The 25,689-nt window shown below is 30.0% G+C and overlaps 2 protein-coding genes across 2 annotated transcripts; both read right to left on the bottom strand.

Annotated features, from left to right (window-relative positions):
* Positions 1-10,916: 10,916 nt before the first annotated feature.
* Positions 10,917-14,977, bottom strand: LOC107946605 (uncharacterized). Its single transcript, XM_016881002.2, has 9 exons — positions 14,685-14,977; positions 14,524-14,585; positions 14,109-14,199; positions 13,466-13,552; positions 13,293-13,346; positions 12,539-12,723; positions 11,698-11,780; positions 11,475-11,575; positions 10,917-11,320 (listed from the first exon to the last, which is right to left on the bottom strand). The coding sequence occupies exons 1-9, from the start codon at positions 14,733-14,735 to the stop codon at positions 11,105-11,107; spliced, it is 930 nt and encodes a 309-aa protein (XP_016736491.2). The 5' UTR covers positions 14,736-14,977; the 3' UTR covers positions 10,917-11,104.
* A 6,784-nt stretch (positions 14,978-21,761) lies between these two features.
* On the bottom strand, positions 21,762-24,677 carry LOC107946606 (cyclin-H1-1). The gene is made up of 9 exons (XM_041103584.1): positions 24,290-24,677; positions 24,005-24,189; positions 23,673-23,723; positions 23,344-23,416; positions 23,136-23,254; positions 22,965-23,038; positions 22,531-22,651; positions 22,374-22,442; positions 21,762-22,046 (listed from the first exon to the last, which is right to left on the bottom strand). The coding sequence occupies exons 2-9, from the start codon at positions 24,062-24,064 to the stop codon at positions 22,032-22,034; spliced, it is 582 nt and encodes a 193-aa protein (XP_040959518.1). The 5' UTR covers positions 24,065-24,189; positions 24,290-24,677; the 3' UTR covers positions 21,762-22,031.
* Between the last annotated feature and the right edge of the window lie 1,012 nt (positions 24,678-25,689).

Here is a 25,689-nt window from a genome sequence, read left to right as displayed (position 1 = left end):
TAAATAAATTATTATAAAACACAATCCAACTGATAATAAAAATATACTCAAACTTGGATCAAAATACTATAAACTTTCTTTATTCCAAAGGTAGATGAGAAGGAAGGAAAGGTCTGTGAAAAGAAATGAAAATAATGTAGGTATAGGAAGGGATTAAAGCAAATCTCATAGTGATACATTCAACATATTCTTGTCACTTTTTTCTTACTCACCCTATTATTATATTTGCTTACACTGTTACTATTTCTGCATGACTTTGATTTCTTTTTAAGTCAATACAAATTTCAGTTTAGATTTAAGTCAAAAAAAGGAATTAGGAGAATGATGTGAAAAGTAACCAAAGGGAAAAAAAATTTTGGGCTAGCAATTTTGAACCATTCAATTAAAAAAAGTTTATTTACCAATTCTTTAATTAAACTAGAAAACAAACAATATTGTTAATTTTGAAAAAGTGTTGTTAGAACTTAGAAGGTCGACCAAAGTCAATCTTTATAGGACAAAATTAAGAAAGACAATTTCTCTCTTTATTTTTTGTTTCAAAAGCAAAATCAAGTCCATACTAAATTGAAAACCAATTAATCTACCCTTTTTCTAGAAAAATACAAAGGAAAAAAAATACTTGATGGGAGAATTAATTTGGATGAGACTTGCTTGTACCTTTTAGCTTATTAAATTTGTCTTGCTATCATTTAAATTTTTGGTTGAAAAGTAATTATCCATTGCATTAAATAAAAATATTATAGATATAATTACTTAAGAATTCCTTTCATGTTTAAAACTTAAAATCATTTTCAAAAAATTATTAGGATGGCAGCTGTTTTGAAAATATAATGAATGTCACAAAATTAAACAAAATCCTAAGCTACTATCTCAATCGATATCACCAAATTATATCACCAAATGTTGCCTAGCATAATGGAGGATTTTTTTTTTTGAAAAAAAAATTGTCATTGGGATTTTTTGAAAATGATTGGTTGAATTTAAAATACAATTAAACTTATATTTAAAAATAATGAATATTTGTGTTTTTTTACCCACTTTGTGTGTGAAAAATAATAAAAGAATGTTATTAAAAATAAGTATGAGGAAGAGTTTTTTGGTGGTTAAAAAGGTAGTGATTAAAAAAATTATTGATAGTTTCTAAATATTTTTATTTTTACTTTTAACAAAAGATATCAACAAATTTTAAATATTTTTTTATTTTTTTATTTTACAAATAGGAGATTTTTATATTTGAAAATCATATTTTTTCTTAATTTTTTTATAATTTTAATAGATTTTTAATTTTGAAATAATATAATTAAATTAATTCTTATAAACAAAATAGAATTAAATTAATGCTTATAAATGAAATGGAATTAAATTAATGATTATGTATTACTATCCATATAGTGAAAACAAGATAATAACAAAAACAATGGAGAGAACAAAAAAAAAGATATGGAAGATTAAAAAGTTTTAATTTAGGTATTGTTGGATAAACTGAAAAATTAAGTGTTAAAAATTTTGGTACTGAATTTAAATTTTAAAATTCGTTTGATGTATTACTTAAAATTTAGTATGTAGTATAATTAAATTCTTTGATTGATATAAATTATAAATTATGATAGCGAGAGAAAAATAATTAAATATATTAGAAACCTTATTACACGCGTATGCGTGTAGAAATAATGTATTTAAAACAAAATTTAAATAAAAAAAACACATGAGTTTAAGAATATTAAATGCATACAATTTTTTATTACTGTTTTGTTATCAATCTTGAATTGATGTCAAGTTAATATATACAATTGATTGAGATAATAAAGTTTGCATAATAAAATTAAAATGTATAAAAATATCAAAATAAAACTTTGGTTGAGTGATAAATTTAAGGTTTTGCTAACCCAATTGACATGATTTCAAATCTCATCATATGTATATTTTTATTGGTTTTTTTTTAAATTAAAAAGATTAAAATATCCTTAAATATTATAATTTATTTTAAACCCGATGGAAAATTAAATTAACTGAATTGAAACCTAATTAATAGGTGACACCAACTCAATAAAAAACTTTATAAATAGTATACACTATGGAAAGAGAAAAAGAGAATGTAATTGTAAAAGTTTGTGAAAAATGTGCAGTAAATTCTAATTGAACTTTTGTTTAATATTTACCCAAATTCTAATTCGCATTCGATTTGCATTGCAATATAATTCTATTCAATGGATATTACCTAGTACCTAAGTTTACTTAATATATTAGTATTTACAACATATAAGAAATATTAGGAAATAGGAGTTCTTTATGTTTATATATAGAGTAGGTTTTACCCTTTAGACTTAAGAGAGAAACCTATATATTCCAAAAAAAAAAAAGTTACATAGTGATCTTTTTGTGTGGGGTGAGTAATGAAGGAGGCTTTATAGCTTTGTCTATGCAAAAGTTACAAATTGTAAGTTTTTTTAATTGAGTGAATTGTTTTTAGTTGTTGGAGATAGGGGTTGAACTACATCAAATTTGCATTGTTGGAGATAGGGGGTGAAGTGTTTATTATGGGATTATTATGTTATTCTAATAATTGGTATTAGAGCTTTGTTATTGCCAAGAGGAAAGGAAGGGTGAATCCATCAAGGTTATCACATCAGCAACTATTAAGAGTGGATAATGCAATGAAATTCAAATTATCGTCCTTTGATTGGAAAAGCAGTTTCAATTTGTGGCCGTGTATCATACAAGAGCTTTTGGTGAAACAAGGCCTTGATGTCAATTTAGATGAAACATAGCCTGATAGGATTAAAAAAGCGAGTGGCAGTCTATAAAGAAGAAAGCCGAAAAAACAATTAAGTTAGCTGTTATTATTGCAATTAAGTATAATTTATTAAATGAGAAAACAGATTCGAAAAAGAAAATGACCAATGGGTTGTGCCAAAAGATTGGCTTATATACATTTAGCATGGAAAGAGAGGTAATTTACATGATTATTAATGAGTTTAAGCAGCTAGTTTGTCAATTGTTGAATATACTAAGTGATGAAGAGCAAGCAATTGATTTATTAGCTTTCTAGCCGTATTCTTTCAAATCAATGGTAATACCACTGTTGAACGGAAAAAATATCATTAAGCTAGATGATGTAATTATTGTTCTACGATAAGACCAAAGGATTCATGGAAGGGATCACACTAACAAGAATGGAGATGCAATAACTATGGGAAGTTATTGAAGATGAAGGAACACTTCCCATAATAAAAGTGGACAACGAGAGATGTCTAGAGGGAGAGACTATGGTAATGTGAAGTGCTACTACTATGAACAATATGGCACATTCAAATGTCCATGGAAGCAAGACCGATGGTGATGTTGATATGCTTTAAATAAAAGGTAATGATTCGGTTAAGATTCATCTAAATGGGTGTCAAATTCTGTCACTGATGTACATGTATGTTAGGATCAAGCCATGTTTACTATTTGCCAAAAGGATAGCGATTTTGGTTGCATCATTGTAGGGGGTAAAACAGGAGTTCAAAGTTGAAGGTATGAAAAGAGTTCGTCTAAAACTCCATAATGGTAAAATCTATAATGTTTCAAATGTAAAGTATGTCCTTGTTGCCAACCTAAACATTATTTATTTGGAAGAGATGATATCGCATGAGTATGAATATGTGCGAATTGGGAAGACATGCAAAGTGTATAAGGGAAATCGCTTTATTCTACAAGGTAGAAAAGGCAAGAAGAATATTTGTTATTTGGAAGGCCACTCTACGAAGGGAATGTTTCAATAGGACAAAGTAGAGAGAACGAAGAGACGAAGGCCAATGTTTTAGCAGAATTTGTGCCAATGGGATTTTGTTAGATGTTGACCAAAATTTTTTTTAGCATTCAATTTGGATTACTTATACATTAGTCCTATCACCTTTTAATCTTCTGAATCTACATTTAATATTTCAATATTAAAAAATTATAAAAGTTGTGAATTTAGTTTTAACTCAATTGACATGAACATTATTGTCAATGTAATTCTAATAGTCTGAAGTGCATTATCCTCTTGTTTATAGGTTAAGAAGGGAATATAGATAGTTCTAAAACTTGTATAAAAAAACAGATATGATCAAAACCTATAATAAGATTGTTAATTTTTTTTTTAAATTTAAATCTTTCCAAGACTTTAACTTTTTATATAAAAAAAGTAAGAAGAATAGATGTGTTAATGAATAAAATTATTCCGTATATATATGAAGATAAATTCTTTAAATTCTAAGATTAAGACCAACGATAAAAGTTTATTTAAAAAACCGAATGATAAAAGCATATTAAATGAATCACGCTATACACATATATATATATTTATTTAAGTGAGTGATTGTACCGATGTTACGAATTAATCGAATATCAATTCAATTAGAAAATAATTAAAAGCTAATTTTTTTATAAAGTAACAAATATTATTATGTGAATAAATTAATTTAAACCAGAAAAACTTTAGAAAATAGTCAGCCTTTTCCTTTCAACTAAAATTTCATGGTAAAAATATATGAAGGCTCCTGTACTAAGTATTAGATTTCATTTTGCTCTTTCTACTAAAAAATAGGTAAAATAATATTTGTGCTTTTGATAAAATAGGAAACTGATATTTTCTATTAAAAATTTCATTTATTCTACTGTTAAAAACTAACATGACTAACAAAAAAGTGACATGTGGTGTGCCTTGTGTACCTCATCAGAAACCAATTTTAATAGAAGAAATGGATGGATTTTTTTAACAAAATAATCAATTTACTCATTGATCTAATGTATAGGGACTAATTTTCCTATTTCTTGAATAGGGGGCAAAATTCAATCCATCTCCTAATTTAAGTGCCTCCATAGTCCTTTTACCAAATTTCATTTACTTTTTGCATAATTTTTTTTATAAATATAATTTTCACATAATTTTTTAACCCTACATATAAAGATATAACCAAATATATTCTTATTCATGAGTTGTACTCCATGGTTATCACCTAAAGAATCATACCTGAACTTTCCCAGCTATTTCAAAGTAATATCTTAGGCATTGAACTAAAATAGCAAATTCCCCATTGGATGTCGCCTTCGTGGTGGTTGTTAATACAGTCATAAAATAAATAATGAGAGAAGATAATATCATAAAACCAAATGTGTATTTTTTTGTTAATTATTAATTATATTTAATATTTATTTTATATTAACATGACCAATAGATATATTTTTATTAAAAATTTAAAATATCAAACTTAAACAATTATATATATCATTATACCTTAACATAATTTAATCCGACCCTATTCAATTCAATCTGACTCGACCCGATCCGACCTCACCCATCAACTCCTTGTCATTATAATTGTGATGAATAGTGTATATATATAACTAAAAAAACGTAAGGAGGAATGTAATATAAACGAGGAAGCCGCCGTGAGTGGGATAAGGAGATTGGTCTTCACCAGATGCTCGCTGTCGGGTTGATTTTCAATTTGTTTTTGTTTTGTTTTGCCACGTCAGATTTTTTTGTGGGTCCCACAACACCTTCTTGTAAGGTTCTTGTCTTTGGGTCCTACAACCTTACCTTAGAATAACATATAGTAGCTTTTTAATATTATTATTATTTAAAAAATAAAAAATAAAGCTGGTCTCACAACCCCCACAGGTCTCTAAGGGGTCCCCCACATATGAAACATGAGGCCGAAATTTTCGTTCAAACTTTCATGGAGTACACATAACAGGTATATTCATCACTCCTTTTATTGTCTTTGATGATAATCTCAATATTTACGACGAGGGACAAAATTAGAAAATTATCTTTGAAGGATTAAAGATGAATTATAGGTTTTTGTAAAAATTAGATATTAGGTTAATTTGTAATTTTATAAATTTCAAAGGAATTAAAAAGTATATTTATCAGTTTTAGAGATCAAAGTCATTGCTTACCCCTTTTATCTACGACCCTGTTTACAATCTCTTTTCTTAGTCTTGAACTACTTTTGTATTAAAAATAATATATTGTAAAATTTTATAATATATTTTGTATATATATTAAGTAATTTGAATTATATGAAATTTAAAATTTTGATAAAGGAAAAACTATATAGTAGTAGTAAGTATTAAATAAAAATAACATATTTAAAAAAATAAAAAATATGAATAGGTCTAAAAGGATTTAGGTTTAGTTGTTTACAAATATGAACGTGTATAAGTAAATTTTGAGTCTAGTCAAGCATAAGTAATTATATATGGTGTTGATGTCATAATATAAATCAGACATAAATTCAATCTGAGTCGTGATCATCTCTAATCGATAATAAAATTAATTAGAACCATTCATCAAGTACTAGTTTCAATGGAGTCAAACTTGAAGTGTGGATTAAGTTCATCTAGATTTCAATTAGTCAAAATTCTAGTTTAAATTGAGTTTGAATTTAGTAGATGGAATAAATATGGTAAAAATAAAAATAATATTTGAAAACTAAAATATCCCAATGTGATATTCATGCTTATGTATATAGAACAACAATCAGATATTAATAATCAACATAATCATTTTTTTACAACTAAAATTAAAAAAAAAAGAGTTAAAAGTTGAATCCCAAGCATGATGGTCAGGGTGTTCACCGCTTCAGATGTGAACTGAATTTGAGTCGCGCTAGTTGCGTTGTTGTTAGAGTTTTACTCTCCCCTTGTAGTTCACTAAAAAAAATTTAAAGCTTTATATTTATGTGATAATTATATGGGTTTCATAATTATTTAATCAATAATTTTTTATCGAATATACACTTTTTATTCTTTAATAAAATTTTATTGCTGAGAAAAAATAATTAGTAATTATTATATGATTATACATTCCATTTCACAATAGAAATAGTTGGAATTTCTTTTTATTTTATTTATTTTTAATTTTTGGGTGAAAAAGGAAAAAAAAAAGCTTGGTTGGTTGCATGGGATGGTGTCCCTACAAAAGCTTTTTCTACTTGAAATTATGAACAGTTTCCTGCAATAACCAATCATGCATATTTATGGCCCCTCAAGTGGGTGGCACAAAATTAAGGACCCTTTTTCATCAATGCATTCAAGATTTCTTTTTTATGAATATTTATTTTGGGTAAAAAAAATTATTCCCATAAATTTTAATTCTTAAATTATACTTAAATAAAGTATTAATATTTAATATCAACCAGCGTTTGATGTAGTGATAAAATACATTACATTCTCAATCGTAAATGTTAATTCGAACCTTAAAGATGATATCATTGAAAAAGACAACTATAAACAGGGGTGAAGGGAAGTGTGCAAGTAGGGGCTTGGCCTGCACCCTAAAATTGAAAATTGATGCTTTAATTCCAAATTTTGAAGTTAATATATGATAATTTGATCCCAAAATGTTAGAATTTTGATTTAATCCTTTTGAAAATTATCAAGATATAAGTTAATACATTTCAGCTCTCATAAAAATATATAATTTATCTCGTCCCAAAAGAAAAAAAATTTGACTTCGGACTTAACTACGAAACCCCAAACATCAATAATAAAACCTACATGAAAATAACAAAAAAATTAACAATTAATTTGTACTTAGAGTAATTTTTTAGAACACTATTTAGATACAATAAAAATATAAAAGAGATTACTTACAAAATGAAAAAAAAAACAGAGGATGAAATCAAGAAATTGAAAACTCATATATATGGTCATTTTCAATATATATATATATATATAATTCTACAAACCTGTTGTCTATATAGGTAGATCCAAAAATGTTCTTTTTGTTATAATTTTCTATATTATTTTGTCTACATTTTACCCTGTATAGAAAAATTATGATACGTGAATACATGAAAGGATATGTAGATAATGAAATTTCAACCTCATATCCAATTAGTATTAAGTTTTAAAAGTTTAATCAAAATTTTTAAAATTTTTAAAAAATTAATGATAAATTTTGAATTTTTTACAAGATTTAATTAAAATTTTAAAATTTTTAGGGTTTAAAAAATTGAAAAAAATAAAATAAAATAAAATGGAAGAGTTTGTAGTACGAATGCGCGTATGTTATTTGCATGCAAAATTGAAAGGACTGAAAATGAAAACTGAGCACGTTTAATTTGACATATATATATTTATGAATATAAATATTTATATATGTAAGAAGTGACCTTTGCAAATTAATGGAGGTTGACGATAAGATATGATTATCCCTTTCAACCGACTATATATATTATGTAAGAAGCTATATATCTACATATACCTACATTTCAATTCAACCATCCACTCTTTTTTATTTCCTTTAATTCCTTGTTATTGATCCCAAAATTAGCTGGACTGATTCAGCTTCAATTTTGCCTTCCAACAATTTGCTAGGTTCTTTTTATTGAATGACAATGACCACACTTCTTTATTTTGTGCAATTATAAGAGTTGGGTTCATTATTTAATCCACATTCAATTTGAATATAAATTTATTGGTAATTTTGGATTTTATCAATATGGGTTAATTGTATTTTAGTTCATCTCGTTATAGGTAGAAAAAAAAAAGATAAATAGAAAGCTTATCATATAAAAAACTTGAATAGGATAACAATAGCAGTAGTAAAAGTATCATAGAGGTTTTTGTATTAAGGGTTAGATTGTATTTTATTGTTTTATTCAAAAAATGGGCAAATTAATCATTTCTATTAAAAAACCTATTCATTTCTACCGTTAAAAACTGGCGTTGCTAACATAATAACCAAATAGTTACACATGACATGACACATTTGCCCCATTTTGGCATACAAGGACCAATTTTAACAATAGAAAAGGATGAAAATTTTAAGAGAACGAGTAATTTGTCCATTTTTACTAGAGGGGGCAAAGTGAAATTGAACCTTATGCAGAAACCTCTATAGTAGTTTTACCTAATAATAGTAAATAAAATATAAAATCTGGACTTTGGTATCATGATAAACATCCAACTTAAAATTAATCCTAAAAAAGGACCCAATTTTCATAATAGATAATCCAAATGATGCCACTTTAATAGGCCATGAAAAAATACAAATAGAAGAGCCTATCATAGAAAAAAAAACTCAAAAGAGGGTAACAATAATAGTGGTAAAAGTATTAGGGAGGTTTTTGTACTAAGAGTCGGATTGCATTTTGCCTCTTTTACTCAAAAAATGAGTAAATTCGTCGATGTATGTTAGATCAAAGAGTAAACTAGTCTTTTCTATTAAAAATCTCATCAATTTCTATCGTTAAAAACTGGCATTGGTAACAAAATAACTAAATAGTTATACGTGACATGACACATGTGCCTCATTTTAGCATACAATGATTAATTTTGAACAATGGAAATGGATGAAATTTTTGAAAAAAAAATAACCAATTTGCTCTTTAATATAATGTATAGGGACTAATTTATTTATTTTTTAATAGAGGGGGTAAAGCGAAATCGAACATTAGTACAAAGACCTCTATAGTACTTTTATCTAATAATAGTAAATAAAATCTAGACTTTGATATAATAATAAACATCCAACTTAAAATCAATCTTAAAAAGGACCCAATTTTCATAATGGATAATCCAAATGATACCACTTTAATAGGCCATGTCACGAGTAGGTAGAGACAAGTAAGCCTATTATATGTGACAAGCTTGAGAGGGATAACAAACAAAAGAAACAAGCAATAACAACAATTAAAAGAGAACTTGAGCTCTAATACCATATATTAAGCATCCAACATAAAAACACTTTCTCATATGAAAAATTAGAAGAAAACAAATAATGGTAACATACAATAACAACAAAATAAAATTTAAACCTCCATATTTACATTAAGCATTCAATGTCAAATCAATTAATTATATATAAAATTTAAAATAACTCAAAAATTATATAAAATTTGATTTTCAAGAAATTCCTCCTTAAATTTCATTCTCATTCATATTAAAAAAAAATTGGACAATAAGGACATAAATTATTCCCAAGAGCATGAGATTGTGAAGGGGTGTCGCATCAAGCTGTATGGTCCACTGGATCTAAGAATATCAAGTTGTGTCCACTGCCCATGTATTAGTTTGTTGCGAAATTGACCCTTGGAGTTTGACAATTACAATTCAGGCATTTCAAACTTCAAACCAATTTGTTTTACATTTTTTTTCTCTTTATAATTATTAGAAATAAAATTGTGACATCCTCTTGTATCATCATACAATCTATAATTTCATAATCATTTTATATTATATAAATATTATTGATAAATAAATTAAACTCATGAATTCATAAACAAATTTATTCATACTTTGGAGTGACCAAATACTGAGTCGACTAAACCAATAGCATTGTGATGATTAATTCAATTTTATAGGCTGTTAAAAAAATTAAGTCAATTTGTTATCGGTTATGAATTTTCACATATGGATTTACCGGCTTTTAATATTTTAATAAAAGTTTGAAGTATATTTATAATGTATAATAGAAACCCAAATCTAACTTCTATGAAGAAAACAAGAGAATAATTCAATCTAACCAACCTAGTTGGCCGAACTAATCAATGTTAAGTTGGTTTGATTAAGTCAATTAAAACCTAAATCAATCAATCATTCAATTAAAGTACAAAATTAATCGTTTAAATTGAATTTTTTTTTTAATTTTTAACTAAACCGACCAAACCGATGAACTGGTATACAAGAGAGAGAAGAGAGTTGAAGAAGTGGGAACAGCATGGTATGGGAAAGGGTGGAATTCACCTTTAAAGTCGTGGTAATGTAAATGTACTGTGTACCCCTAAAATTAGAGGAAAAAGATAAAAAAGAATCTGATAATGTTTTATGGATAAAATTGTTAAGAGACATTGTCATTCATAAAAGCTGAAAAGCAAAATAGAAAAAGAAAAGAAAACATATCTCTGGCTCAAAATTTGTGGTCCTAAACCTCCAACTCATTCACACAATATGCTTTTTTTTTATTTCAATTGCAATGGCTATATGGACCAGGTACGAATATAGGGATACGAGGCATGATTCTTTTAAAAACCCTCCAAATACACCAAAATTTTAACGTATTCCAGTGTTAGTGTTGTTCATTTTAGTGTTTAGCATACAAAATGAACTAAAACTGAATTGGTTACTTTTATCCCAGACCACTGTAGCTAGAAACCTTTTTGATGGCATCTTCTTCCATTTCCGCAAGTTGCTGACAAAAGGATTCGATGTCCCGAGTCTCTTCTTTGAATGTGATCCTGAATTGCTTCCATTGGTATTCGTCAATTTCATCCCCAGTAACTTTACTATGAACCTTTCCTAGGACGTCGAACCCCTTACGATCAAGAGACAGCATGTATGCATCCTAGAAAGAAAGATTAGTTGGTTATCAAACGACATGAACAATTAGTCCGAGACTATATGCAAGGATATGCGACTTTTCATGGCGGAATTCATAGACTTAACTCTATGTAACACGCAGAAAGTACTTGACATTGAAAAAAGATGGGAAACCTTACTCTTGCATTTACGTTCAAGTATGTGAAACAGAAAAGGATCAGTCCTCTGCGCCGTGCTTCACTTTGATTAATACCATCGATTAGCTTAGCTGAATAAGGAGCTATAAAGAGAGAAAATGAAGATATTATTTAATCGGTAATGTCAAGACCGTAATTCATTCCACTACTATCTGTAAAATAGAGCAGTCGGTTTATTTTTATTTTCTCGACAATGATGTCTTACCTAGCAAACTTGCTTTACATTTTTCCATATCTTCAAAGTCTACTTCATGAGTTCCTCCATTACCATCAACAAACATGCAAGAGCTGTATAGAAGATATTTCATGTCAAATGAAGTTTGCATATTAGATCACTTTTGTTTTCCCTCTCTCTCAAAGTAAACCTCTTTCTTATCATATTTTCCGAATCTATAGGCGAAAAGACTATAGTATTATATCATATTGAAGTTACCATAGTATTAAGGTTACATTAAATGACACGGGATCCCTATTGGATCTTCTTTCATAAAGCACTTAAACTAACCACTATTATGTAAAAGTACCATGAAGGCCTTTGTACAATAAGTCAGATAGCATTTTGCCTCTTTAGTAAAAAATGGGCAAAATAATCCCTATTTAATAGATTAAAGAGCAAATTGGTCATTTCTGTCAAAATTTTCATCCATTTATACTGTTAAAAATTGGTGTGGCAGATGAAACAACCAGACCCATGTGTACCTCATGTTGACGTATAGTGAAAATGGATGAAATTTTTAGCAAAAAGACCAGTTTGCTCTTTGGTCTATCATACAAGAACTAATTTGCACATTTTATGAATAGAGGGGGCAAAATGCAATTTGCTTCCTAGTACAAGGTTTCTATGGTACTTTTACCACTACTATTATTAAGCAAAAGACATGCTATGGACAATTTAATTTAAGAACTTTATTTCGGGATATGGTATAACATCAATCTTTCAACATTCAGCGGAGACAAAATCAAGCATCACTGCCACCGGGGATCACGCGATAGTAATTATCTACAATTACACTGATAAATTTAACAATCTGAGTGGAAATTTATACCTTAGATTGAACTTATAAATCACATACTTTTCACCCCCATCGATCAGCTCCTTGAGGTTTTCGCTTCGAGTTGTCGAAAAGTGATTAGAAGAACTTAATACACCCGAAACCGTATAACTAAATTCTTTTAATGCTTTCTCCTCGGAGAGCATCATTTCTTTAAGGTAGTTTGCGGCTGATTCAGCCTATAAAATGAAAAAGAGAAATAAAGTTGACAATGATTGTAAGATTCTTAAAAATTGACAATCAATTCAGATTTACCAAGATTATTACTTCCAAATAAACATTTTATTTTTCCAGAAAAAGTATCAACAAATTAGTGTAACAAATATGACAGTGTTAAAATATCAAGGAACCAGTGCTATACTAATCATTTAATCAATTAGAATCCGTGAAAATATTTAGACAAAATGATTAATAATCTCCATCTTTTTGCAAATATTCGGTTTTAAGCTAATTTATCGACATAAAATCTTATCTTGGTTGCTTTCATATTACATGCCAAGGAACATAGTGTACTTAGTTACTTGAACCGGGAGAAGTATAGTTGATTTGACCAGCATACCCTGTTTCTCTTGACATAAATTAAAAACATGAAGATCTCCACAAACGACAGTTAATCTTATTGAAGTATATACATGCAGACATGGTTGCATCCTTGTAGTGTGGTGATTTGCGGCAGCCTAATCATGAGCATATTACTCATAGCTGTACAAAATTCTTATGACCGAGATGGTTTTCAAAATATAGTTACCTTTTTATCTTTGACAGGCACAACATCCCCGGTTAGAGCGACCCGAACTGGAAACTGCAACATAGGAGTATAGCAAATTAAACCATTGTGTCACATTCAAAATACTTGCTCAACACAAATGTCAAGGTATACACTACCAAAAGACAAATTGTGCAGTTCAATTAGATACCAACCTTGTTCATTGATTTGAGTAATTTTCCAAGAGGCCCTGGGTAGGGGCTGGCTACAGAAAATGAACCACGTTCATCAATTATAGTGTTCTGTGTACAAAAAGGTAAAAAAATGAAATAATTAAGAATTCAATTGACATGGTGAACATCCATTTTCTCAAAGTTCTAATAACGAATGTAAACTAAAAGAAAAGGTTTTACATTCGCGAGTGTTTTCAGAAAGGAATTTAAACTTTATAAAAATAGGTAAACAAGGCTAACATTTAACGAAAAAGACATGTATGCTTAAACTGTTCAACATTTGACACGAATAGGTACAATAGTTACTCCAAATAGTTCACCAACCAAAGGAAGAATACAAGATTATGAGCTATTCGATTCATATCCTGCCTAAACGGCGTCCAATGTTGCTCCGACTCTTCATTTTCCTAAAGTATTCATGTCTGACATCCATGTCCCACACATATTCGTATATGGGTATGAGAATACGGCTTTCCAAATACATGGAAAAAATTGAAGATACTCATGTCGGACACATACCCTTATCTCACATTCACATCGAAACAAAGACACCACAAGATACTTGAATAATAAGAGAAAACTACAAAACAAAGAAAGTAGAGCCGTAGCTGCAAAAGAAACATACCACATTGTGCAATTCATGTTCTGGTACCCAGATAAGAGGATTCCCCTTCCTTATAATATACTTAACCTTCGACGTGTATATATTCTCTTTGCTGTAAAACAATCATTAAAAGCAATCAAACATTATAACAAATTTAATTCCCAGCTCTTCTTTTCCATTTTCCAACAAATTCATGCCATAAAAACAAAAACCATATTACTTAAACTAAATATCATTGTGCTAGAAATCATATATTTCCACCAAAACTCCTCTCTTTTTCTTCTAACATTTTGGGATTTTCAACGATTTCATAAAGCTAAAGGCTTTGATAGATAAAACCCGAAAACCAAAACAAAATCCAAAACATACCCAATTGAATTAAATGAAAGGGAAAGCAAAAAAAAGCAATATTTGTAAATAGATATGAAAAGGGTACCTTCCTTGGGCATCAGTTTTGATGGTATTAAGATAACCTTGCCAATTTGAAACCAATATATTCTGCAACATTAGAAAAATAAAAGGTAAAAATATGTAATTGCAAAGTTAGAGTATAGCAATAAACTTGTAGCTTGAAAAAAATGGTGGAAAATATCAAACCTTGCATTTCTCAGCAAGAGTTAAAACAGTAGCTTTGTTGCTGCCTTTCATTGAACACCAGGTGCTCGACCAAATTACTCTTTCAAAACTGGGCTTTTCTGCATGCGAAGGGGGAAAATAAACTAAAATCTTTTAGTGGGTTTTTAGGAGGAGCGAGCCCTTTTGTCGAAAAGGGGTTTATGGAGGTGAGAAGGGTTTTTAAGGAATATAATATATTATTCTTATTAATTTTGGCTAAACTACAAAATTAGCCAATCAATTTCAGTAAATTTTCATTTTGATCACTTAAAAAAATTGCAAATATTTAAGTTTCTTGCTTAGTTAGTATAAGTGAAGAACTCACCAAATGTCCCATATTTAAAAAAAAAAAAAAGCAATAGATATTATTTTTAGGTCAAATTTATCTTTTCATATAAAATATAAGAAGAAGAAAATTAAGAAGACTGATTACAAAACCTGTAGTGGAGGCACAACTACATGACATTCATCATCGTGGAGCACCTCTTCTATAGCATTAAGCGGCACTCTTCGAATGTTAAATAGGATTCATTTGTAAGCTGTTAAATTTTACAATTTACAACTTTTGATCAATTATACATTTTTGAGAGTTTATTTTCTTTCGTGTTTTGAGAACACCTATCGAACTTATCAAGATTTATGTCAACGCAATGTACATCATCTTCATTGACGACTTTAATTCAATGTCAATAAATACTAAATAATATATTTATTTTTTAGTTAAATTATTATTTTGGTCCTTAAACTATACTCAAATTTAAGATTTAACCTTTTTGTTTATCTTGATGCTATTTGATTTTAGCTATTCCAGGTAAAATGTTGATATAATTGTTTTTCTTAATAACATCTTTTTCAACACAAAAGAATCTATATCAACATGAGTCAAAGAAAAAAAAATTAAATCAGTATTTTAATCGAAATAATTAACATTGTTAGATATTTAAATTAATTAATGACATTATTAAAAAAATACATGACTAAATTTTATCAACTTCAAGGATAAAACTAAATCAAGGGATTAAAACCAGAATTTGACCATATGTTTTTAAAAGTCATTAATATTTAATTATACTAAATTCCATCATTGCGCCATTGATGGATTTAAGTAGCAAACAATATGAGATTGCTCGAGATAAGAGTAATGGCTACCATGCTTGTATCCTAAATCTACCATTAATTGTTAATTTCCAGACATACAACATAGCTTAAGATTATCAACCTTAGCTGAGATTTTATGGTTTTCTTGATATTTATTTTAATTATAGTTAATTAATTTAAATTCAATTAGTTATTAATTATTTAATTCAATGCTTGTAAAGATTTATTCTATTGCTTTAATTCTCCTACATTATGCATAATAGATAACATAATATCTCCAATAACAAACATATATCCCCAAGTCATTTAAAAACATATAAACAAGAGATAATGTAAGATCTCTTGCTCGACCCTATCGTCGGGTCTGAGCTACAGAATGCTATACTAGTTACCAAAGCAACATCTATTATAGACATATCTGATTTATGTTGATATTCATTAAAATACAATCAAAACAAGCATTTGTCATAATATACAAACAATTTCGAGGTTTGTACAAGCTTAATAATTCTCATATGCTAGTCCGTACTTGAATTTTGACCAAATTGTAAGGTTTTAAAAATTTTTGGGCCAACATCACAACTTCATCATCTTCTCATCGCAACGTGGTCATCTCAGTATGTCATGCCACAACGGCATGCATAAGCTTGTTGCAACTTCACTCTCTAAGATAGCGATGTTGTGATATCGAGAACCCATGATCACGACATTGACCTTTTTTTCTTTTCGCAAAATACACATCCGGTACCCAATTCAAGTGATTTTAAACCATTACATATGTGGCTTCATTCAGTCCTACACAAATACAAAGTCATTAAACCAAATAATGACAACCAAGTATATACCAATTAACCATCCATGCTATACCTTACAAACTAATCATTTCATATTTAAGCACATTAGTATCCATTTCATTCATCTACATCAAAATGCTTTCAATTTCAATTAAAGCGTAACATCCCAAAAACCGGGCTAGAAGAAATTAAGTTGTAAAACCAAGAGTGGTTATCTCTCTATTTGTGAATTAAGATTTTGAAAATTTTAACAAGTTAATCTTATTCAGTGGTTTAGTGTTGTGTTTGTGTGTGAGAGATTCTGGGTTTGAATCCTTTATTTGAAAATTTTTACTACTTTTGTCTAAACTCCTATTCTTGAGCATCCGACATTAATATTATTTTAGCTCAGTTGATGGCAAGAATGAGCTTGATGATTCAATGGTTAAACTTGTGGTCTTGTGTTCGAGTCTATGAGAAAGTAATGAGAAGTTGTTTTTGTTATGCTGCCTTGCGAGTTAGTTTCTATTTTTTGAAATTAATTAAGGGTGGGTTTGGATGGGCGATTGGGTGCGGTGTGATGCGTTTAGCTTACTTTTTGTCTCACGCTACAGTATCGCTACAGTATCTAATCTCACCGCCACTGCTTTTTTACACTAACTGCAGGTAAACGCACCACCCATCCAAACTCACCCTAAGTTTCTTTCAAAGAAAAAACTCTCTTTTTTTACTTTTTTTTGTTTTCCTTCCATTTTTCTCTTTACCATTTCCTTTTCTTTTCTTCTTGGTTGGGATCTTCTTCCACCTTTAGTTTACTATTCCAATCCTTTCGTATTTGATATTTGAAGTTTTGTTTTCCTGTAATTCTTCAAGTGTGTAAGTGTTATTTGTCAAGTTTTTCTATGTATGAGTTTTGATGAACGAAGTAATATTTTCTGTATGAAGTAGATTTCTAATTTGCACAAGTTTGTTAGGCAGAGATATTAAGAGTAACGCTTTTCCTTAACTATTTGAGTTGCGTGTTTCGATTTACGAGCAAAGGTAAGTGTTTAACTCCATTTAAGATTTGGTGTTGAAGTCTTTCGTTGTACTTTGGTTTGGATGTTAATTCAAGCATTTTGTTTCGGTTTATTCGTCTGATTTAGTCATTGTAATGTAGTTTTTTTGGTTCCAGGATCGTCTCTGTTGCTTCTATGTTAAAATCATATCAGGTGGGTACTAAAGCCCAAATTTTTACGATTTGTGAACGTCAAAAAACATGGCCTTTGATGCCACACAATCGTATGCTAGGCTGTATGGTAGGCTGTGTGTGCCACATAGTCGTGTAAGGCACTACTTAGGGTCACACGGGCTAGCAACACGGGTGTGTGTCCAGGGCACATGTAACTCACTGTTTGGGACCACACAGCCGTGTACAAGGCTATGTGACAGGCTATGTGAGTCACGAAGAGGGCCATATAGGCGTGTACTTGGCCATGTGGGTCACACAGGCAAGACACCCAGGCCGTATGTATCCACTTGGGTATGTGGGTTAAAATTCTAAAATTTTCCCTAGGACCGTGAACGTTGTCTGGACCAAGTGTAGGCCTTTTGTAGGGTCTATATGATCTGTATTAAGCTATAAAACTCAGGAAGCATTGATCTATTAGTGTATAATCTGCTATCTATACGTATGTTTATTTTGATTTAAGATAAGTGAAAATGATTGCTATTGTATAATATACCCTTATTTGGATGCGTTGAGGTATGTAAATTATCCAGGTACGATTCATATTCTGTCAAGTCTGATGATACACATTGTGCTACTCTGTTGCTTAAAAATATAGGATATCCGAATGTGTGGAATTGATTGGTATTAATTCTAATTTATAACCATGTATATGACTTCATGGCAATCTGATGTGATCTATTGAGGTTTAATACATCTTTCTTACAAAGCATGGACTCTCATGCCTACTGATTTTGTTATTGTACAATAGCATGATTTACATGCTTATCACTTTAACTCTGTATATGCATGTTATGACATATTGCATGGGATTTGGGATAATATGAAAGAAGGAAGTTTCTGGTAGTTTAATGATCTACATTATCTGGTGGTTTATCCATAATTTTGTTTTGGCAGCTTGACTGCAATTTAGTGGCTTGACCACATGTATCTGATATGGCAGTTTTAACTACAAATTCAGGTGGCACTGTCCATAATTATTTGCAAATTCAGGATGTTTTCTATAAATCTGCAATCTAGTTGGTTTTGAAAAATACTGCATCGACATAGACATACATTTGATGTTCTGTTCTGTTGTAATACCATTATTGAAATCTCTGTGATACTCTGGATCTATTCCGTGTAGGTTATATGACCGCTATTAAGTTCTCTGCATTACTACAATTTATATGTTGTGGTCTATTTATTTGTATTCAAGTTTGGTTATATACTGTGCTTTGTTGCCCACCCCTTTGTCTTATCTTTGCCTATTCATGTAGTCTTTTGACTTAGGATCGGATGCCGTACGGGAGCTCGGATTGTTTTTGCACTGATAGTTTGATTTGATTTCTTAGGTTTGTAATATGTTTTTAAACTCACCTTGTTTTTTGCTAATCTCGTCAGTAATTGATAATTCCTAACGCGAAGCTACAAAATCATTTAAGTTAAAACTCCAAAAAGTTTTCCGTTGCAAATCAAGTACGGTTTTGAGTCTGAGTTCTTATTGAAACAAGTTTCAATGCATTGATGTAACTCCTCCAGATTAGCTTAAACTTCTAAGTCGGGTTTGGGGTATTACATCAAGCATATTCATTTTACCATTTGGAAACTATCAATTCAAAAGTTCAACATAAATCAATCAAAACCTACACCAAAGTTATATGACATATTTAACAATTATCTTACCATTTCCATGACATTAATCAACTTAACCAATTCAAATAGCCTAATCATCAGCTTAACATGCCATACCATTTCAAAGAAAAGTCCTTATTCAGATATCATCAACTTAGCCAAAACATACACTACAAACTTATATACCAAATGGTACATCTGATCTGCCACGATTCATTGTGGCAAATTGAGCTCTTTTAAATACTTAATGAGCTTGTTTTTAAGTAATTTATTATCCTGTTATTTAGTTTTTTTTTTATTTCACATGTTTATGTTTAAAGTTAATAAAATTAGTCATTTTGTGTGTTTTATGACCCATTGGGCCAATCTGGGCCTAAGGGAAGACTAATGCGTTGATTGAATGTGTAGCATATCGTTTTAGGCGGATGAGTTAATAGACTACTCAAGATCTCGCAACACCCAAATTGGATGTCGCAATATCAAACTTCAAAGCTAACAGGGAGCAGTCTACCATTAATGTCGTGACAACCAACTTCGAGGCAAATGAAATTACATTTGAAGTCCAATGTCGCGACAACACTCCTTCAATATTGCAACACGGTTCGATAAGGCCAAAATCTTAACCGAGGGTGTTTCAATCTGTACTACCTTATTTAACACATTTAGTCATCTGTATAATTAACCTAATTTGGTCATTTAACACAACTACTATAAATATTAGTGCTCAATACCTGATTAAGGGAGCTTTTTCCTTAGTTTTAAGTCCTTATTAGACTAGGCTTTATTTTTTTAGGGATTTTTTTGTTCTTACTTTATTTTCTTTCAATTAAATTCAGTTTTCAATTTCAATTCAGCAACTTTATTATTTATTTCATTTCTGTTTTCAATCGATCATCATTCAACATCGTTCTACGAGTTTTCAACTTCGAAACTTTATCTACATCAAAAAAATTCAATCCTCATTTCCCTTTCTCTTATTTTTTATATTTAATTGAATGTCTAAAATTCGATTTGAGGGGTTCGCATTTAGATGCATGACGAACTAAGAACCGTAGGGAGATTGATGAGCGGAAATGGGAGTAATTAGCTGAAGTTTTAAGGTTTACGCGAAATTAGTTGAATTGGGTTAAGTGTGATTAAACCTTAGGATTGACGGTCCTAGGAAGTAACTTAGGTAGATGAGGTCAAAAGAATATTCTACTGTGCACCCCTTAATCTATCCCAGTAAATTTTACAGTAAAAAAGCCATGAAGATGTATTAAAAAAGCCATGAAGATGCATAAATCGGATGCAGTTGATCTCGTTGGATAGTTGTGTATATCGGCATTACGTGATTCGTTTTAGAAGTAGACTCATTAAGGATTGATTTACTGCATTTCGGATCATATACACAAAGTATATATATATTATAAAGTTAGAACAAAGTCCTCATCACAGCCAACATACCAAGAAATGAAACAATGAAGACATGATAAATAGCAGAAAAGCTCGGGTGTTTCTCCACATCCATGGTTGTATTTGTTCGTTCAATGGCTTGAAGAGCAACTCGAGCAATATTTTGCTCGGCTTCTTTCCGGTGAGGGAAAGTCAGCCTAGAAGTATAAGAGCACGTTTGGTTCGCTGTATTGGATTAGAGGTGTATTGGATTAGAGGTGTAATGGAATAGAGGTGTAATAGCAAATCAACTGTTTGGTTGAATGTAATGGAATAGAGGCGTAATAGTAAAACTGTGTTTGGTTGAATGTAATAGAGGTGTAATAGCATAATGGAGAAAACTAAAATGACCAGAATACCCTTAGCATAAATTTGTTTTGGTAAATGATTATTGTTATTGTTATTTAAATTTTAATAAGATTATTTATTATCAAAAATAAATAATTTAATCATATTTAAACATAATTATTATTTAATATATTTTAATTAAAATATATATTTTAATAAAATTCTTAATAATTGATTATCTTATATGAATTTACTCAAATCATAATATATGATATTATAAAAGATAATTTGAAATAATTAATATTAAATATATTTTAATTAAAATATATGATTTAATAAAATTTAAAATAATTATAACTAATAAATTATCTTATATGAATTTGTATAATTTAAAATAATTATTATTACATATAATTTAATAATAATATATAATTTCATAAAATTCTTAATAATAAATTTTCTTATATGAATTTATACAATTTAAAATAATTCGGATCAATCACACCTTCATTACTAAAAAGTTACATTTGCTGCATTATAATTTGCAATCTGCTGAAATAGTTTATATACAAGATCCACCGCTTAAAAATATGGACTCTTCCTCAGAGCATAACTAAGCTTGAATTTCATTAAATTACTTTCAAAATTTCATTAAATTACTTTCAAAGTTAAGGATCAACATTTAACTACAAATTTTGAGTTTGCTAGTTTACAAAATTGAATTATTTTGGGAATTTGTTTCGACTTGAACATCCTCGTCGAGTAACAATCTGAACTTGAGAATCTTCTGAAGTCGAGCGACCGGTTTTACTTGCTTTCTCGGAGCTTGATTTGGATCTAGTATATATTTGCCTGAGAAGAGATTTGCCTCTGATGGACCTGTCTCTTCATGTACTACAGGTGAAGCTTCTGTAAATCATAATTTCACACACAAGTTATTAATTCATGCAATGCAAAATGTTTGAGAAACAGAATAAACCAAGAGGCAGCCTATGTTACGGACTGAAGTTCAACTACTGGAACACAACATGTATGCACGAACATGCCAAAATCTATCATGGATTTATCGTGTTACAAACTATATAACACCTTAAATGCAATACGACATAGAAAAATAATAATAACACGACAAGGGAAAACAAATGATTACCCCAAATAACAACTTAAGATTTACTTGTAAATATATTTTACAACTATAGAAGGAAGAACAAAAGGATAATCAGTAACCAAACCCACCTCCATGTCATTGACAAAACCTTCAACTGAACGATAGGGTGCATAAACAATGAGATCAAATTCCAGACTCTGCAAATCCAGTTATGTACTTTTGAGAAGCACAAGCAAAAGAAAAAAGCAAGACTAAAAGAAAAAGGAAGGAGAACAGTAGCCATACCTGAGACACTATCATCTCGTAATTGAGAATCATTTGATGATCCTGTGAAATCCCCTTACCAAGCTCCTCTGCTGACACATGATTTTCTTCTATCTTACACGCCGCATACACACAGGTTAACCTAGAGTTATAAAGAAACTTTTCCAATTTAACAATTACATTATTCTCTAAAGAAAGTTTAGTATTCAATGGTGATTATCAGTCAAAGTAACATTTCTTCCACCACCACATACGAAATGACAAAGTCAGGGACAATATACAAATTCCAAACAGTATGTTGCTTACCTGATATTTTCATACATTTTTAAAATAGCACATGATGCATTTTTCTAACATACTCTTAAGCGCAAATCAGAATGACTCATCCAGCATATTACATGCAGAGATAAAGGGCATTGGAGCTTGTATCTGAAAGAGATGTAGAAGACTCGTACATTATATGTTTTGGATGATGTTCCATGACCGACCATTGCAGGTAAAACCTTTTGAAATAAATTAGAGCAGTTGCCTGCAAAACATGAACCACAAACAGAATCACATTGATCATGGCCTCATATTTATTTATAGTATGACCATTATCCAAAAAAAAAAAAGGTAGTAAGTACCTGAATTTTATTAGGAAAGTAGAATGCACTACAAACTTCTCGAAGTTTGTTCTCATAAAACACTCGCATGAACTGTTCTTCTTCAATGTTAAGAGGTTTTGGACGAGAATGCTTGTCAGCTGACATGAACAATCAAAATATTACATGGTACGCTCGATGACCTAGCACCTCACAATAGAACTAAAAAGTAAAAGAAAATTTCATTTACCATTATCTCTTGCAATAGGTTCAGGGTATGATAGTGAACCATCAGCGTCTACTTCCATTTGTGTTGTCCCATACTTCAGAATAAATCAGCAAGTCAGCTTCAATAAAATGAACACCAGAAAGAAAATTTCCACTAGGAATGGTTTCAATAATGGTGGTTTGCAACTGACAACATTTAAATGCTTCTAATGGGAAGTAAAGAAGGGAGTTCAACACCAATTTCATCTAATCTACTAAAACGATAATCCGAAGGTACACTATGCAAACACACACTCAAGCTCGCGCATATAGACATACATACAAAACTGAAAAGAAAGGACTCTGTCATACCTTCTCCAGTGCTTGTATTGCTCTTTGATTTGCAGCCTTGTATTTCTCAACCTATATCAGCAAAAAAAAATTAAAAACAAAACACAAAAGAACCTAATTTAAACTTGAGAAAGTTCTCAATTAATTGCAATTCCTACTTTTCTATCTTTTCAATCTCTTCTTACATCAATAAAGCATCCATGAAGAAAATTAAGCAAAAAACATTAACACCAGCAGCTTGTAATCAATATAAACAGTGGAAACGGAAAAACATTGCAAAGAAAAACAATTGGTTTTTTCCTCACATTTAAGAAACAATGAAATTTCTCTTTTTTTTCTTTCATATTATTTACCAGTTCTTGAGGCGAGAAGATCCAGTTAGCTCTATGAGTCGATGTATGAAAATCAGCCATGAAGAACTCAGTAACTCGGTAGCCCCTGACTCAGCAATTCGATCGCAGCTACGCAAAATAATTTCTCCAGCCACTCAACACACTCACATCTCCCCAAATTTTAAATTCACAGTGTTTATCATCACCTGATAATCATATATGGAAAATTAAGGAATTAACAAAAGACTGAATGAAACAGAGGGTTAAAAAAACCCAAAAACAGTAGGAAAATAATTTGAGAATTACTTGATTGAGAGGATCAAAGAAGGGAAATTAGTGGTAGATCTTTCGTAGCTGTTCAATCCAGATGAAGAGAAAGGACGGCGACTCTACTTTGTGGGGGGCTCTAAAATATAAAAGGAATTTAACGGTGAGGGAAGAGGTTCATGCACGGAAAAGGAGAGGGTCGGGTAGGGAGGGAGGGTAAAATAGGGAGATGGGGAGGGAGGCCGGAAGTAATAGCTAATACAGCGAAAAGGGAAGGGATTGGAAAACACGGGAATTTGGGGATTAGGGGCGTAACCGATTACGCGCGTAATACCTATTACAGCGAACCAAACGCCGGAATAGGGGCGTAATGTAATACACACGTAATCGGCGCGTAATGGATTGGGTAATACGGCGAACCAAACACAGTGTAAATGTCTCGATCGACACGAATGGTGGTTTTGAACCTCAGCGCATACGCAAACTCTTCGTTGCAGCTTTGGTAATCTGAGAGACCTAATTGAACCTCTGAGCGTTTTGTTGCAAACGATTCTTATGCAAATGCAAAAAACACACATCTTATGATATTACCGTCCCAAATTGATTGGATCAGTGGGTTAAAAATTTTAAAAATTTAAAATGCCAAATTTTTAACAAATATTATTACAAAGATTTTTTTTTGAGTTTATATAAAAATTTTGAAATAATTTACTTAAAAATGTTATATTAAGGTTTCAACCTTCTTGCATTTCAAAGTTGGATTAGTGGTCAAATCAGTTGGGTCATTAGTTTTCGGTCCGACCATTGATCTAGTTTTCATGTAAATAAATTATTAAAAATTTATTAAAAGGTTAAAAATAAAAAATTATAAAATTGGTTCAACCTGTTCAAACACTAGCTCAACCAATTCAAAGTAATTTGCTCAAAAACCAATTAAACTTCTTTGTCAATATTAGTATATCGACCAGTTCTTAATCCAACCGATCCAGTTTCCAACAACCATTCTTAAGGTAAAATTTCAAAAGTATTTAGTCCATTTTTCATTAACTATCATTAACTCGATATAATAGAAGTTTAATGTGGCTTTTTTTTTCCTAATAACAATTTTAGCCCTCCAATATTCATAAATTCTATCAAATTAATTCTAAATGTAAAAAAAAAAATCAACATATTTAGCCCTTAATGTTTACAAAATTTACTATTTTAGTTTGAATCCTAAAATTTTAATAAATTTAGCCATCAACATTTACAAACTTTATCAATTAAGTTCTAATTCTAAAAAACATTCAAAACTGAAAAGAAAAATATTTTTAAAATATTCGTTTTTTCAATATTCTTTAACATACCTCTAAAACCCACTAAACAAAAAGAGTATTTAACACCATCGGTATTATACATTTTAAACCAATGCCACATTCATCAACATGATAAAAAGACAA

This window comes from Gossypium hirsutum, chromosome D10 (genome assembly GCF_007990345.1).
Source record: "Gossypium hirsutum isolate 1008001.06 chromosome D10, Gossypium_hirsutum_v2.1, whole genome shotgun sequence".
NCBI lineage: Eukaryota > Viridiplantae > Streptophyta > Magnoliopsida > Malvales > Malvaceae > Gossypium > Gossypium hirsutum.
The sequence above is the reverse complement of the archived record's forward strand: the minus strand, read 5'-3'. Positions and strand labels throughout refer to the sequence as shown.

Bases quoted from the DNA above. Each gene is read 5' to 3' on its own strand.
- LOC107946605 (XM_016881002.2), bottom strand. From the start codon at position 14,735: ATGAAAGGCAGCAACAAAGCTACTGTTTTAACTCTTGCTGAGAAATGC. The intron at 14,586-14,684 runs GTTTGATATTTT...CTAATGTTGCAG, and splicing joins CTCTTGCTGAGAAATGCAAG to AATATATTGGTTTCAAATTG. The intron at 14,200-14,523 runs GTACCCTTTTCA...ATTGTTTTACAG, and splicing joins AAAACTGATGCCCAAGGAAG to CAAAGAGAATATATACACGT.
- LOC107946606 (XM_041103584.1), bottom strand. From the start codon at position 24,064: ATGGCTGATTTTCATACATCGACTCATAGAGCTAACTGGATCTTCTCG. The intron at 23,724-24,004 runs GTAAATAATATG...TTGCTGATATAG, and splicing joins TCTTCTCGCCTCAAGAACTG to GTTGAGAAATACAAGGCTGC. The intron at 23,255-23,343 runs GTAAATGAAATT...TGTTCATGTCAG, and splicing joins ACCTATTGCAAGAGATAATG to CTGACAAGCATTCTCGTCCA.